This window comes from Oncorhynchus keta, chromosome 28 (assembly GCF_023373465.1).
Source record: "Oncorhynchus keta strain PuntledgeMale-10-30-2019 chromosome 28, Oket_V2, whole genome shotgun sequence".
NCBI lineage: Eukaryota > Metazoa > Chordata > Actinopteri > Salmoniformes > Salmonidae > Oncorhynchus > Oncorhynchus keta.
This window is the reverse complement of record NC_068448.1, coordinates 20,658,251-20,674,527: the sequence shown is the minus strand read 5'-3', so window position 1 is coordinate 20,674,527 and position 16,277 is coordinate 20,658,251. Positions and strand designations below refer to the sequence as shown.

The following is a 16,277-nucleotide window of genomic DNA, read 5'->3' as shown; positions in this document are numbered from 1 at the left end:
GATGACTCTCCTGGAATGACAGTTCAGTGTTGACTTTTACAGTTGGCTTTACAATGGCCTTTGCATGCCATGATCCCATCTATCAAAATATCAGAATTATGCTGCATAATTAAATGAGGAATGGAATGTACATTTCTGCCATATTTCCATGGAATCTCCTTGGGTAAATATAAGCCCTTTCTATGCAATACTACATCAGTAACACCAATGTTTGCAACACAATATTATACAGTAACATGGTCACAGATTGTATATGCTCTTTTCCAGATTATAGACACAAATACACAGTAAAAAAATATTTGACAAACATTGGTTTAAATGACTCATGGTGCCTCAGCTCAGAGCCAGACTTTCAGTCAGTCTATGTGTATGAAGCATAGCCCCTAAAATCAGCACATAGCAAAATGTGAGAGTGCTGGATGAAGGCCTCCATGATATTCTCATTGGTGGCCAGAAATAGCCTGAGGGGAAGTACCTGGCATTGTAGTAGGGGCACGAGAAAGACCAGTTTACAGTTCAGATCTTTGTAATGCAGTCTGATAACAGACCCAAAAGTAAACTGCATGTTCAATAAGTAAGCATACCCCCTAAGATATTTTCTCAGACGCTAGTATTTCCAGATCTCAGCACTTGGGAGACAAGAGTGCCAGTGGTCCCATGTGGCTCAGTTGGTAGAGCATGGCACTTGCAATGTCAGGACTGTGGGTTTGATTCCCACGGGGGACCAGTACAAATTAAAACAGATCCACTCACTACTGTAAGTCGCTCTGGATAAGCACGTCTGCTAAATGACTCTAAATAAAATAGCACCCCCACTTAGTTTCATTGTTCTAAACATAATAACTTACTCTTTATACTGTAACAATTAATGTTTATGTTCTTCCTTTCCATTGCAGTTGCTACTAATTGATGCAGAGGGTGAGGTTAGATGGAGTTGTGAATGAGAATAATAGATAGGCTTTTCCCCACTTCCTCTAACTCACTCTGGTGGTGCAGAGATACATGTGTATGTGAAACAGGTAACTTTAGCACACATGCATGAGTGAGTCAACAAAGGGGTGGTGCACAGAGGTAAGAGCAGAAGGAGAGCAACATACAGAGTAACAGAAAGAGAGAGAGAGCAGCATTGCAGTTCTCGACACAAACCGGTGTTTTATCTTGCCCATTCAACCTCTGAATGGCACACATACACAATCCCCCATGTCTCAACTGTCTCAAAAACTCATTCTTTAACCATCTCCTCCCCTTCATCTACACTGATTGAAGTGGATTTAACTGGTGACATCAATAAAGGATCAGCGCTTTCACCTGGATTCACCTGGTCAGTCTATACCACAGAAAGAGCAGGTGTCCTTAATGTTTTGTACACTCAGCATATAACACAAAGAGGATCAAATCAAATCAAATCAAATAATAAAATAATAAATAAAATGAATAAAAAGATAGAAGTCCATAAATTATTTTGGAACTGGCTTGAAGAAACTCAGTTGCCTTTTCTTGTGCTGAGCTTCGGTATTTTGTATCATTCTGCTGTGTACAGTATATTACGTGGGGACCAAAAAACATTTTGTTGTGTGTAGACATCTTATAATCAACACAAAGAGGATGCATCATGTGTACTCCTCCCGGCCTGCACAGGAAACATTTGTTGACGCAATAAAAGGGGAAGGAATGATGGATGGTCCCTTTTCCACCTTCTGCCCCAGTGACATTAGGGTCTTAATCATTTGGGCAAAATGTATCAAACCATTTTTGCAACAGCAACCAGCATTTCTTATTGGAAATCCAAGTAGTCCCTCCCTGTTTCTTCCATTTTGTTCCTAATGAACACAACCCAGAAGGAGAATATGGTTCACCCACCTTCAGCCCAAGTAATACCAGCAGAGGGACGTTGTTCATTCCGCCTTCCACCCACTCATCCAGAGAGACCGTGTTACTGCTGTCTGCGTCGATGGCTGTCATCATGTCCTTCAGCACCTGAACAAACCAAAGTGCATTCTAGCTTAGCATCTAAATTAGTATTTTTGGGAGGTTTTGTTCAGCAGATATTTGTAGAATTAATTAAAATATGTATTTTCTCCTCTGATATCAGTAATTGTAAGGGACATCCCACATTTGGCCACGCTTACTGGTCTCAGCTCAGACACATCCCAGTCCAGGTAATCTGCAGCGTGCATCATCTGAGCAATGATCCGGTCCACCTCCTATAGGAAGAAGAGTATTAGTTATTCTTATGAGAAGACCTGATATACATTACCAGTCAAAAGTTTGGACACAGCTACTCATTCAAGGGGTTTTCTTTATTTGTACTATTCTCTACATTGTTAAATAATAGTGAAGACATCAAAACTATGAAATAACACACATGGAATCATGTAGCAACCAAAAAAGTGTTAAACAAATCAAAATATATTTTATATTTGAGATTCTTCAAAGTAGCCACCCTATGCCTTGATGACAGCTTTGCACACTCTTGGCATTATCTCAACCAGCTTCATGAGGTAGTCGCCTGGAATGCATTTCAATGAAATGTTAATTTGTGGAATTTCTTTCCTTCTTAATGCATTTGAGACAACCAGTTGTGTTGTGACAAGGTCGGGGTGGTATACAGAAGATTTTACCTTATTTGGTAAAAGATCAAGTCCATATTATGGCAAGAACAGAGAAATGACAGTCCATCATTACTTTAAGACATGAAGGTCAGTCAATCCGGAAAATTTCCAAAACATTGATAGTTTCTTCAAGTGCTCTCGCTAAAACCATCAAGCACTATGATGAAACTGGCTCTCATGAGGACCGCCACAGGAAAGGAAGACCCAGAGTTACGTCTGATGCAGAGGATAAGTTCATTAGAGTTACCAGCCTCAGAAATTGCAGCCCAAATAAATTCTTCAGAGTTCAAGTAACAGACACATCTCAACATCAACTGTTCAGAGGAAATTGCGTGAATCAGGCCTTCATGGTCGAATTGCTGCAAAGAAACCACTACTAAAGGACACCAATAAGAAGAAGAGACTTGCTTGGGCCAAGAAACACGAGCAATGGACATTAGACCGTTGGAAATCTGTCCTTGAGTCCAAATTGGGGATTTTTGGTTCCAACCACTGTGTCTTTGTGAGACGCAGAGTAGGTGAACGGATGATTTACGCATGTGTGGTTCCCCCCGTGAATCATGGAGGAGGAGGTGTGATGGTGTGGGGGTGCTTTGCTGGTGACACTGTCTGTGATGTATTTAGAATTCAAGGCACACTTAACCAGCATGGTTACCACAGCATTCTGCAGCGATATACCATCCCATCTGGTTTGCGCTTAGTGGGACTAAAATTGATTTTTCAACAAGACAATGACCCAACACACCTCCAGGCTGTGTAAGGGCTATTTGACCAAAAAGGAGAGTGATGGAGTGCTCCATCAGATTACCTGGCCTCTACAATCACCCAACCTCAACCCAATTGAGATGGTTTGGGATGAGTTGGACTACAAAGTGAAGGAAAAGCAGCCAACAAGTGCTCAGCATATATGGGAATTCCTTCAAGACTGTTGGAAAAGAGATCCAGGTGAAGCTGGTTGAGAGAATGCCAAGCATGTGCAAAGCTGTCTTCAAGGCAAAGGGTGCCTACTTTGAAGAATCTCAAATATAATATATATTTTGATTTGTTTAACACTTTTTTGTTACTACATGATTCCATATGTTATTTCATAGCTTTGATGTCGTCACGATTATTCTACAATGTAGAAAATAGTAAAAATACATAAAAACCCTTGAATGAGTAAGTGTGTCAAATTTTGACTGGTACTGTAAAAATGAAAGGGTATGAGGTGATGTCTCCTGCAACAACAGACAGTCATTACATGTTATTACATTGTTATTATTTTGAAATGGGTAATGGGGAAACTGGGATAATACCTAGGGGGGTGTAGTTATTCTTTGTAGTTCACAAAAAATATTACAAATTGACTTACAGAGCTGTCAAGGACTCCATTGCCATCTCTGTCATACAGTTTGAAAGCAACTGAGGGAAAAATGTGCATATAAAAATCTTGAAAAGGCACTCAAACAAATATCTATACAAATAGACTGCAACAAGAAGCTGCTACTCAGTGGAGAAAATATGATAAAGACTCACACTCCAACTTGTCTCTGGGCTGGCCATCCTCCAACAGAGAGAAGTAACACGAAACGTCCTTCAGAAAGACCTCTTCTAAAGGAGAGGAGGATGACAAGGAGGGGGAGGAGGATGGTGAAGTGGATATACACAGTATAGCTACATATTCAGGTTCAGTCTGTGGACTTTGATTTAAAAAAAACAACACATAGCAATAGTGAAACTGATGACTAAACTATAGACAACAAAATAAGCCAACACATGGTATTCAAGAGGTATTCTACACATGGGCAAATAAACATACTGGCGTTGTCCTGCCCGTCTAGTTCGGTTCCGCTCTGGAAGGATCGGAACAGGCGCTGGCAGAGATCCTTAGGGAAGTCCTCAACCTCCAAATAGGTCTTCAGGAAGAGACGGAAGCCTTCCTCATTGATACACTGGAACAGAAGATGGGATATCAATCAATCAGTAAATTGATGGGAGATGGATGGTTTCTAAAATAGTAATCAAAACAGTCTGATTCAGAGCAGAGTGATTTAGGTGAGAAGACTAATTCCTAGAGCAGGGATCATCAACTACATATTTCCTTAAGCGGATGGTCAGTGGGCCGGAACATAATTACATATACAGTGCATTCGGAAAGTATTCAGACCCCTTGACTTTTTCCACATTTTGTTACGTTACAGCCTTATTCTAAAACGGATTAAATAAATGTTTTCCCTCATCAATCTACACACAATAGCCCACAATGACAAGGCAAAAACAGGTTTAGACATTTTTGCACATTTATTACAAATAAAAAACAGAAATACCTTATTTACATAAGTATTCAGACCCTTTGCTATGAGACTTGAAATGGAGCTCAGGTGCATCATGTTTCCATTGATCTTCCTTGAGATGTTTCTACAACTTGATTGTAGTCCACCTGTGGTAAATTCAATTTATTGGACATTCATTTTAAAAGGAGGACACCTGTCTATATAAGGTCCCACAGTTGACAGCGCATGTCAGAGCAAAAACCAAGCCATGAGGTTGAAGGAATTGTACATAGAGCTCCGAGACAGGATTGTGTCGAGGCACAGATCTGAGCAATCGAGGGAGAAAGGCCTTGGTCAGGGAGGTGACCAAGAACCTGATGGTCACGCTTACATGGCTCCAGAGTCCCTCTTCCTCTGTGGAGATGGGAGAACAGACCAGAAGGTTAACTATCTCTGCAGAACTCCACCAAATCAGGCCTTCATGGTAGAGTGGCCAGACGGAAGCCATTCCTCAGTAGAAGGCACATGACAGCCCGCTTGGAGTTTGCCAAAAGGCACCTAAAGGACTCAGACCATGAGAAACAAGATTCTCTGTTCTGATTAAACCAAGATTGAACTCTTTGGACTGAATGCCAAGCGTCACGTCTGGATGAAACCTGGCACCATCGCTACGGTGAAGCATGGTGGTGGCAGCATCATGCTGTGGGGATGTTTTTCAGCAGCAGGGACTGGGAGACTGGTCAGGATCGAGGGAAAGATGAACAGAGCAAAGTACACAGAGATCCTTGATGAAAACCTGCTCCAGAGCGATCAGGACCTCAGACTGGGGCAAAGGTTCACCTTCCAACAAGACAACGACCCAAAACACACAGCCAAGACAACACAGGAGTGGCTTCAGGACAAGTTTCTGAATGTCCATGAGTGGCCCAGCCAGAGTGCGGACCAGATCGAACTGGAGAGACCTGAAAATAGCTGTGCAGCGATGCTCCCCATCCAACCTGACAGAGCTTGAGAAGACTGGGAGAAACTCCCCAAATACAGGCGTGCCAAGCTTGGAGCGTCATACTCAAGAGTCAAGGCTGTAATCGCTGCCAAAGCTGCTTCAAAGTACTGAGTAAAGGGTCTGAATAAGCATGTAAAAGTGTAAAAATGTCTACAAACCTGTTTTTGCTTTGTCATTATGAGGTATTGTGTGTAGATTAATGAGAATACATGTTTAAAAAAAAATATATATTTTAGAAAAAGTCTGTAAGGTAACAAAATGAGGAAAAAGTCTAGTGGTCTGAATAGTTTCCAAAAGGCACTGTAATTTGTAGACTGCTAATGCACCGCAAGATGCCCAAACAGATGTAATATTTGACAAAAACAATAATTGAATTGCTTAAATTTGTACTCGATCATATATATAGAGTGCCTTCAAAAAGTATTCACACCCCTGGACTTTTTCAAAATGTTGCTGTGTTACAGACTCACTCTGTGTGCAATAATAGTGTTTAACATGATTTTTGAATTACTACCTCCTCTCTTTACCCACACGTACAATTTTCTGTAAGGTCCCTCAGTCAAGCAGTGCATTTCAAGCACAGATTCAACCACAAAGACCAGAAAGAAGAAGGGCACTTATTGGTAGATGGGTAAAAATACAAATCACATTACTGAGTAGAGCCAAGCAGACACAATCCTAGAGGAAAACCTGGTTCAGTCTGCTTTCCAAAATACACTGGGAAATTATCCTTTCAGCAGGACAATAACCTAAAAGGTCAAATATACTGTACACTGGAGTTGCTTACCAAGACGACATTGAATGTTCCTGAGCGGCCTAGTTACAGTTTTTACTGTATGGCAGTAAAATATATGGCAGAATCTATGGCAAGACTTGAAAATGGATGTCTAGCAATGATCAACAACCAACTTAACAGAGCTTGAAGAATTTAAAAAATAATAATGTGCAAATATTGTACAATCCAGGTGTGAAAAGCTCTTAGTCTTTCTGGGGAAGTCTAACAGCTGTAATCGCTGCCAAAGGTGATTCTAAAATGTATTGACTCAGGGGTGTGAATACTTATGTAAATAAGACATTTCTGTATTTCATTTTCAATAAATTTGCAAAAAATCTATGTTTTTACTTTTTCATTATGGGGTATGGTGTGTAGATGGGTAAGAACAAAATCAATGTAATCAATTTGAATTCAGGCCATAAAAACAAAATGTGGACTAAGTCAAGTGGTATGAATACTTTCTGAAGACACTGTATCTCTATTATATGTGGGAATACTTTGGAACAGATTTCCAAAATTAAAATCACCTGGAGTTAATTTGCTGGCGGTTTTACAGTCTTTCATATCCAACCATAAGAAATATATAGAGTGCCTTCAGAAAGTATTCATACCCCTTGACTTATTCCACATGTTTGTTGTGTTACAACCTGAATTATAAATTGATTAAATGAATTGTTCCCCCTGACCCATTTACACACAATACCTCATAATGACAAAGTGAAAACATGTATTGAACATTTTTGGAAAAGTATTCACACCCCTGAGTCAATACATGTTGTTACAGGTTTTGGTTTTTCCATTTATGTTTTGAGGTTGGACCTTTAGCACATATAGCATTATAGCGCAAAAGACAAAGGGCGCACAGATTGGTGTCACCTCGTCAGTCGTTATGTGTTACACCTGTGCTGGTTTCCATCTCGTTAGTGGGAAGGTGTTTCACCTGTGTTGGCCCAGGTGCTATTTTAGGAGCAGCTGGCCCAGTGCTCTAGTTGAGCTTGAGAGATGTTGGGAGAGCTAAACTTTATGACAGCTGATGTGTGAGCCAAGCTCAACCGATATAAGTTTGAAAGAAGCTTATTTTTGGTTTCCCTTGTTTGTTCCATATTCTGTTTACTTGCCATCCTAAGTCTTTGTGGGGTTTTCTTTGGCTTTTTGGAGGCAAACCTAGTGGGAATCCATGGTGGGTGTCTTTCAGAACCCCTTATGATTGGCTTTGGCAACTTTCAGTGGGCACCCATGTGTTTCAGAACCCCTTTGTTTGGTTGTCAGTGATTTTCTTTGTTCCCTTAGTGACATATTGAGTTTCATGTTCCCACAAGACAGTGTTAGAATCCCCTTTGGCAGTGACTACGTCTGAGGCTTTCTGGGTAAGTTTGAGTTTTGCACAACTGGATTGTACAACATTTTTCCATTTAAAAAATTCTTCAAGCTCTGTCAAATTGGATGATCATAGCTTGACAATCAGAACTAACACTGCCACTGAGGAACATTTACTATCTTCTTGGTATGCAACTTGTGTAGATGTAGCCATGTTTTAGGCTATTGTCCTGCTGAAAGGTTAATCTCCCAGTGTCTGGTGGAAAGACTGAACCAGGTTTTCCTCTAGGATTTTGCCTGTGTTTATCAAAAAAATGTATCCAGGAGAAACTCCCCAGTCCTTGATTATAAGCATACCCAGAACATGATGCAGCCACCACTATGCTTGAAAAAATTGAGGTACACTAATGTTATGTTTGAGGCAAATCGATACTTTGTATTCAGGACAAAGTTAATTGCTTTGCCCCTTTTTTTGCTATATTACTTTAGTGCGGTTGCAAACAGGATGCATGTTTTGGAATATTTTTATTCTATAGCCTTTTTCTCACTGTCAATAGTTTAGTATTGTGGAGTAACTATGTTGATCCATCTTCAGTTTTCTATCACAGCTATTAAACGAAAGTCCCCATTGGCCTCATGCTGAAATCCCTGTGCAGTGTCCTTTCTCTCCAGTATTGATTCAGGAAGGATGCCTGTATCTTTGTAGCTACTGGGTGTATTGATGCACCATCCAAAGTGTAAATAGTGTTCTATTTGTTTTTTTTTTACCCATCTACCAATAGGTGCCCTTTGTGAGGCATTGGAAAACCTTCCTGGTATTTGTTGTTGAATCCGTTTGATTCAGGGACCTTACAGATAATGTGAGGAGTACAGATAAGGTAGTCATTGTAAAATCATGTTGAACACTTGTTGCACACTGAGTCCAGTCTGACTTGTTAAGCTACATTTTACTCCTGAACTTATTCAGGTTTGCCATGAAAGGGGGTGAATTGATTATTGATTCAAGACATTTCAGATTGTCAGTTTTCACCACTTTGACCTTATGGGGTATTGTGTGTAGGCCGGGGACAAAAAAGCTTGGATCCATTTTTAAATTAAGGCTGTAACAATGTGAAAAATTCAAGGGGTGTGAATCCTTTCTGAAGGCAGCAAGAACTGAGACTGTATTTATAATGTGGAGACAAATCAAATATAGCCAAAGGCTGCCAGTTGGCAAACCCTGTTATAGATTGTACAGTAAGGGGTTTGGTGCATAACTTCCTGAAGTTGTCAGATACCCAATAAAGACCCCATTTCAATAAATTGTGCCAGCTGACTTTTTTTTCTGGAAATATGTAGGGGGACTAATTTGCTTAAGGGCTTCAAATCAGAATTCCCTCTGGAATACTGAACCACAAACCCATTTCTGGTTGCGGTTGCTTTTCCCTGGGTGATACACTACATGACTGCCACAGTAATAAAGTATGACACCACTATTCAGCCCAACCTCAATGTTAAGGAGACTGGTGTAGAGGAGAGAAGGGGATTAGATAACCACGCCAAAAATGTTCTGTGCCGTTTGTCAGATTTTCCACTTCCTTGATAATTACAGTACTTTGAGGGTGTGGCTTTGTCATTATCCTTGTTGTAAAATGTATTCTGTAACCCATGGTTGCCCTTAAATTACTGCTAGTCTACCACTTTTATTCCTCTTAAAAGACAGCAATTACCCTAATCCAACTGCCGATATTGGCAATTTTGGTAACTGTCCAGTTAAAATCCCCTTATGGCTTACTCTGCATGAGGCCAACACATCACACAGACCTTCCAGAATTGGCACAACTGAAGAGGTAATTTCTTTTAGCAACTTCAGCTGCTTGTAAATTAATCAATCCCTGAAGCCATGTCTCTTAGAATTGATTGGCTTTATATAGAAGTCAGATCTATAAACACGATAAATGTTTTAGTTAGTGGATTTACTATTAGGAAAACAATTATTTGTTTGCGGGGGTATCACATGAGCACAAACTATAATATGTACCCCGAACATTTAAGATGGACTGAAGCAGACATGAGTTGTGGTGGGGTCAGTATCAACCTGGCCATTGTTTCCTCTCACCTCTCCATGTCTGTGCTGGGCCAGCCTGCCATCTGCATCAAATTCCCTCAGCACATCTTTAACCCTCAGCCTGCAGTCTAGGAGGAGAAGAAACGCACTAAACATCTGTCGAAGTAATGGCTCTAACAGCGAATGCGTAATCACAAATGATCAAACTATAGACGGAAAACTGCATATATTCTACATAGCAACATTCATACATGGCCGGTGTACTACGGCATTGAAATTCCGTTAATGTTCCTTAACATTGATGTTCAGAAAATGTCTAAATCCAGAGATCTACCAAGAAAGATCATGTGGGCGCAATGGTGCAACGTTTTGCAGATACTTAGAAATATACAGATATGACAGCGTGTGGGTGTAAATGGAAAGGGGTGCAAGGAAACTGCCAGCCTGTACTCACAGTCAATGTACTGCTGTAGCTGGATGAAGTCAACTGGGTTCAGCTCTTTCAACTCTGTGACAGTGGGGGTGGACATGCTGCCTGCGTCTGCACAAACCACCAGAGGGCGAGAGGAGGAGGAACAAGTAATCAGTCTTCTGTGTGAATGTGAAATGGAGGCGGCTCAGACATCAAACCAGAATTGTAAGCTGAACAGTCCTAGGTAGTAACTCGCGAGGCTTTGTTTAGAAATAATGTCACAAGACGCTTCAGATCATAACCCCATGCAAACCAGATAGAAACGGCCTGTTTATACCCACAAGATTTACATCTGCAAATTGGCAAGAACCACAGTTCAACGCCAGATCTGGCTTGCAAATACCCCTCAATGCCCTTTAGTCATCTCTAGTCATGATGTTAAGGGTTGTGAGAAAATGTGTCAGAATCCCCTCTTCCCACTCCAAAATAACAATGAGCAAAACGATGTACCATAACTTCTAAGCATAAACGGTTTCAAGCAACACTTCACACCTCTGACCACTACTTCAAAGTAAGCTCTAAATAAGCAGTATCAGGCCACAGACACACCAGAGACATATGTCTCAAGAGTATGTCTCCCCAAAGCCTTGTTCTTTGTTCTTTAAATGTCTGACCCAGTTTTCCAAATTATTTTATTACCATAATCTCCATTTAAAAATAGTTCCAGTCCCTAATAATACCACAGGAGTATAGGTCGACCAGTCAGTATATATCTACAGCAGTCAAGTCAAGTCAGTCATGGAGTAGTACTGAAACCTAATTAAACTCTTAAACGCCCACTCCTTTACATGTGACGCGGAACCACTGTCTCTCTCTGTGCCAACAAAAGGGTCACGCTGTCCCAACTCAATTCTCCTCAAAAGGTTAACAGCGTTGCCTAGCAATTTTGTTCTGGCAGCCAATCAGCTGAGGGAGTAGAGACTTTACAGGAAAGTGCCACTTGTTGAGCAGGTTATTGTTTTTTGTCATGAATCTGGGAGGCAGCTCTGCAGAGGTCACTAGCTAGCACAGCCACAAAGTAAAATCAGATTTTAAACCTAACCACACTGCTAACCCTAATTGTAAATTAAGACCAAAAGCATGTGTTTTCATTACATTTGTACCTTTATTTAACTAGGCAAGTCAGTTAAGAACAAATTCTTATTTTCAATGATGGCCTAGGAACAGTGGGTTAACTGCCTGTTCAGGGGCAGAATGACAGATTTATACCTTGTCAGCTCGGGGATTTGAACTTGCAACATTCCGGTTACTAGTCTAACACTCTAACCACTAGGCTACCCTGCCTAATAGACAATTTTGACTTTGCAGCTGGCCTATCTAAGGGAGAAATCACTCAGTTCTGTCTCTAGGACAAAACTCATGACAAATGTCAACCTGCACTTGTTGATGGAAAAAGTGGAATATGGCAGGCAAGTGCCTTTAAATAAGAATCTTGATAACTACCAACTCCAATGACTAGTTTTATACTGCACATAATGCAACATTTTGGGATTCCTGTTAGGGCCTTAACAATACAGTTCAAATAATTAATCAAATCAGAACTGCTCATTTCTGCTAATGTAACAATAAAAAATACATTTCTAAGAGCATAATAAAGATGTGCTTCTAAACAAGATGTAAAATCTAGTTTTAGGCTACTTCTAGATGTGTACCCTTGCCTGTGGCAATATGGCAGATGGCCATTCTTCATGCCCTTCAAAGAAACACGCTGACATATGCATGTTTCATTCACTCATGTCGGACAGACGGTATACCATCCTTCTCTGCCATGATTTAAGACCGAGCAACCTGGGTCAAATCTGATTCTCGACTTCCTGATCAGATATGACATTTGCATGCAGGATTTTTACATGCAGACTGGAAATTACTACCAGACAGAACAATGTGTACTATATATAAAAAGGCACGTGAAGTCAAAAAAGGGCACCAAACTGGCCACCCCATATCCCCATCCCAACCTCACACACACACACACGTCAGGATTATGCCGATTGTGATAACCGGTGAGTAGATTGGTATAGCTGAAAGGGGGAGATCCAGGCAACCATCCATCCAGACACATCAGAAACCTCAGCAGGTTATTATCTGCCTGTGGAATGCCTCTGCGTTCTTAATACTCCCTTGTATACTGGGTGGCAGGTAGCCTAGCGGTTAGACCATTGGGCCAGAAACTGAAAGGAAGCTAGTTTGAATCCCAGAGCTGAGGTGGTGAAAAGAAATCTACCGATGTGCCCTTGATCAAGACACTTAACCCTACTTGCTCCAGCGTCGCCGTTGATATTGGCAGACCCTGGCCGTGACCATGAGTGACCCCACTCTGAGGGTGTCTCAGGGAGAGTTGGGATATGCAAAAAAAACATTTCCAATTCACACATGGTTGTAATACACTTGTGCATGTGTTTAAATAGGACAAATATAAGCACCCAGCTAAATGACATCAGGTAGGTTAGCAGATAGAAGGAAGGACATGCTTGGTTGCTATGGAAAGTGTTTCCCTACATCAGCAATGCTCCATCAGCGCATTGCCATGAGTGACTAACGGGAGGGAGGGAGGGCAGGGGGAGCCCTCAGCCAAGCCAGCCAGCAGCTATGAGTGTTCCCCGGCACTACCACCATCTCTCCTCCCACACCACTGTGACTCATCCTGTGAATGGGGGAATACTCCCTCTCTCTAAATCAGGGGTGTTAAACATACAGGGTCAAATCCGGCCCACAGGTGGTTTGAGAAGAAGAAGAAAAAAGACTAAAGGGACAAAATGACTAAAACCAAATAAACTGTAGAAATGAGAATGGACCTACAAACATACTGTGTCCAGCTGGGTAATAATGACTCAAATGAAAGCTAGAAAGGGAGCATTGAACATTCCAAAATCTATGGTTAGAGGACTATTATTTGCACAGGAAATATAACCAATTTTCAATGCGGCCCTCCAGACCTCATTGAAGACTGAATGCGCCCCCTGGGGCTAAATGAGTTTGATATCCTTGCTCTAAAATGGACCCTTTGCTCAGAACGTCACTTCTCAAGGTTCATCCAAAATAAAACAAAGCCTATGACATGAGTTTTGCTACATCTTTTTTAAAACTTTTTTTATTGAGTGTTGACCGCAGTTGACCACAGAGCTAGAGTGCAACTCCTTGATAACACAGTTTGGATCACTGGAAGTTCACCCATTACTTGGTTAATGACATTTGAGACGTAAACAACAAATGCCAGATGTTAGGCAGGGTTTGTCTGAGTGGAGAGACTTTGGCTCCTATGCATGAATCACACATTTCTGGCAAATGTGGGCGAGGCACAGCTTGTTGCCTTTTTTATTAACCAGACAATGTGTATGACGTAAAAAAAAATATTATTCAGCAGACTGTGTTGAGTTTGTCCCGTGGAACACCGTGGTGCGTACAATACAGAAAAAAACACAAACCCGCCTGGACTTGTGAGGGTGCACCCTTCCCTCCAGTAACCACGCCACTTTCACGCTGAGCGTTGGCACATGTTTGGAGGAACTGTTTACTCTTACTGTACTGTCATTGTAAAACCATTGAAATGAACAATCTGTGTATAGGGTAAAGGGAGTAAATGATCAAATGTTTAGATTGTGTGATTGCATGATCGTAAACACACACACAATCCCTCTAGAAGCTCTATAGATCCCTATTAGATTAATTTCATTAATTACATTTAATTTCTCTGCAGCAATAGTGTGACCCGCTTCCTGATCCGTCTGTAGAGATAGTCTGTTTCCTTAACGACAGGTTGACCTGACCAGGAATGCCTCTCTCGGTGTTTCCCTGTAATTACTTAGCTGTGCAGGTTAAGTATGACTTTTTCATTAAGAGACGGTCTTTCCCAGAACGAGGATAACATTTCTGTTTTTTGGCAACCAATTTTCCAGTGGGGAGGGAAACCAGGAAATGGTATAGATTTAAAAAGGAACTGATGACCTCACTTGACTTGAATGGAAATGCAAAAACTACACTAGCAATGAAAAATGACCATGTCGTTTCAAATCCCTAAAATGTTCTGGGTAATCTGTTGTTCAAATAATGGAATAGTTATTTGCAAGGTTATCAAGGCACCCTTTAGGCCACATCATGCTGGCAATATGTCCAGCCAGAAATACACTCAAAAGACCAAATTAAAAGTTTCAGAACCATCCCTGTGACTGTTTGTGGTTGCATGACCCAGAAAAATGTAAAATGTTAAAGGAAACCTGATGAAAGCCCAAAATGTAGTTAAACTCTGATTGTTACTTGCCAACATGTTCTAAATGCATGGCCAGAAGACCTAGTTTACCCATAGGTAACTTAATTAAGGAGACACATACCAAGGGAAATAAGCACACAGTAAAGTAAATATCAGAAGGGACAAACATCATGTCTTAAATGGTGCAACTATGGTTGTGTGTTGAGCAATGTGTTGCTTTGTCAGTTGTTTTAATCAGTTAGATGGCAAGTAACTGTATTATTCAAAGTCAAAAGTTATTTGCAAAGATGTCACATTGCTAATGAAAATCATATAAACCAAAATGGCATTTTCCATCCAGACAGAGCTCCTTGTATCAAGGACCATAGGTCCAACATTGTCTGCAGGCAGTTGTAAAACTTGTCTCCAACCTGTCTGGTCTACATTATTGAGCCATAAGGGTGACAGTTTAACACTATGTAAAACCTTAAACAGTATATTCAACTTATATTCTTAGTAACTTATCTCTCCTTCTAGGCTATAAAACATGCCCTATGTTAACTATAGTCTAAAGAGGAGCATGTCTAAAGGTTAGGCTTATAGGTTTCAAAGGGGAGAAACATGGGAACAGAAGCTGCAGATGTAGTCAATGTATATAGAAACCCATCATTGGATGTATCAGTAGGATCCCACTCAAAAGTAGCCTGTTTTGCCCAACCAGGGAACCAACTGAGATCAGTTGGGCGAGGCGAGGGACACCGTCTCTCCCATGAAATATGGATCTTACCCAAACTTGGCAGCGGCGCAACGAAATTCACAGGCAATATCTGTATGCAAAGTTGTGAACAAGCATACACGATTCGTTGAACTTCATCCAGTAGTACTAAATGAGGCTGTTTTGAGCATCAATTAGCCTACCTATATTTCGCGATGATGAGCGTTGTCTGTCTGTCGTCCTTAAACGGAGTGTCGTGCCGTTCGTCCGGTAAGATATTTCCTCAGCGAGGATCGAGGCGCAATTCAACGTTTTTACACCCAGCAAATCGACGGAAATTGTCTGTGGACGCTACAAGAAAGGTAGTCTAGCTGTCAGCTTTCATTTACCCAGAGATAACAAGAAAGATTGGCTGACTGCCACGCCCGACTCAGCGATTTCCCCCTCCCTAGCTATTAAAAAAAAGAAGCAAATCGCCGCCTCGAACTGTCATCTGCGGGCACTTTGACTAACGCGGGGATGTAGTCTACATTGGGCTTGCCCCATTTATCCCAGTCTACTCTAGTATATGGATGTGCGTTCTTCTCTTATCATTTATGTGCCCTAGGCTATAATAGAGCAGCGATGGACAAATTCAGTTGCAATCGATAGGACATTTTTCCTACATTTGATTTTCAATGCACTGTGAGCCTATAGCGAACTACAGTACATCTTCCGCCAAGAAGTCTGGACCAGTTTCGCCTCGTTCACACGGATAGGGTTATTGATTTTTGGTACACCAGAGGTACATTCATTTTCAATGGAACGCTGCGTTTGCCTTACAGCATTGAGTTGCAGAGGCAGTTGCAGTGCGCTCTATGTAGTGCAAACTTTGGATTTATCTCGCTGTATGCGCAGA

The 16,277-nt window shown here is 41.1% G+C and overlaps 1 protein-coding gene and 1 non-coding gene across 4 annotated transcripts in view; one reads left to right on the top strand and one right to left on the bottom strand.

Moving 5' to 3' along the window:
* LOC118360549 (diacylglycerol kinase beta-like) overlaps positions 1-15,862 on the bottom strand; it is a 51,132-nt gene extending 35,270 nt beyond the window's left edge. The window contains exons 1-8 of one of the 3 annotated variants that reach the window (XM_052485091.1): positions 15,583-15,862; positions 10,461-10,547; positions 10,058-10,134; positions 4,411-4,543; positions 4,128-4,202; positions 3,964-4,013; positions 2,130-2,204; positions 1,861-1,977 (exon numbers count right to left, since the gene is read on the bottom strand). In XM_052485091.1, the coding sequence (XP_052341051.1) occupies positions 1,861-1,977; positions 2,130-2,204; positions 3,964-4,013; positions 4,128-4,202; positions 4,411-4,543; positions 10,058-10,134; positions 10,461-10,536 (603 nt within the window). In that variant the 5' untranslated portion in view covers positions 10,537-10,547; positions 15,583-15,862. Of the gene's footprint in view, positions 1-1,860; positions 1,978-2,129; positions 2,205-3,963; positions 4,014-4,127; positions 4,203-4,410; positions 4,544-10,057; positions 10,135-10,460; positions 10,548-11,117; positions 11,213-15,582 lie in introns of those variants that run through there. The other 2 variants (XM_052485093.1, XM_052485092.1) reach the window with 2 other exon arrangements.
* trnaa-ugc (transfer RNA alanine (anticodon UGC)) lies at positions 652-727 on the top strand. The gene has a single exon. It is a non-coding gene; the product is annotated as a tRNA-Ala (tRNA).
* Positions 15,863-16,277: the final 415 nt, after the last annotated feature.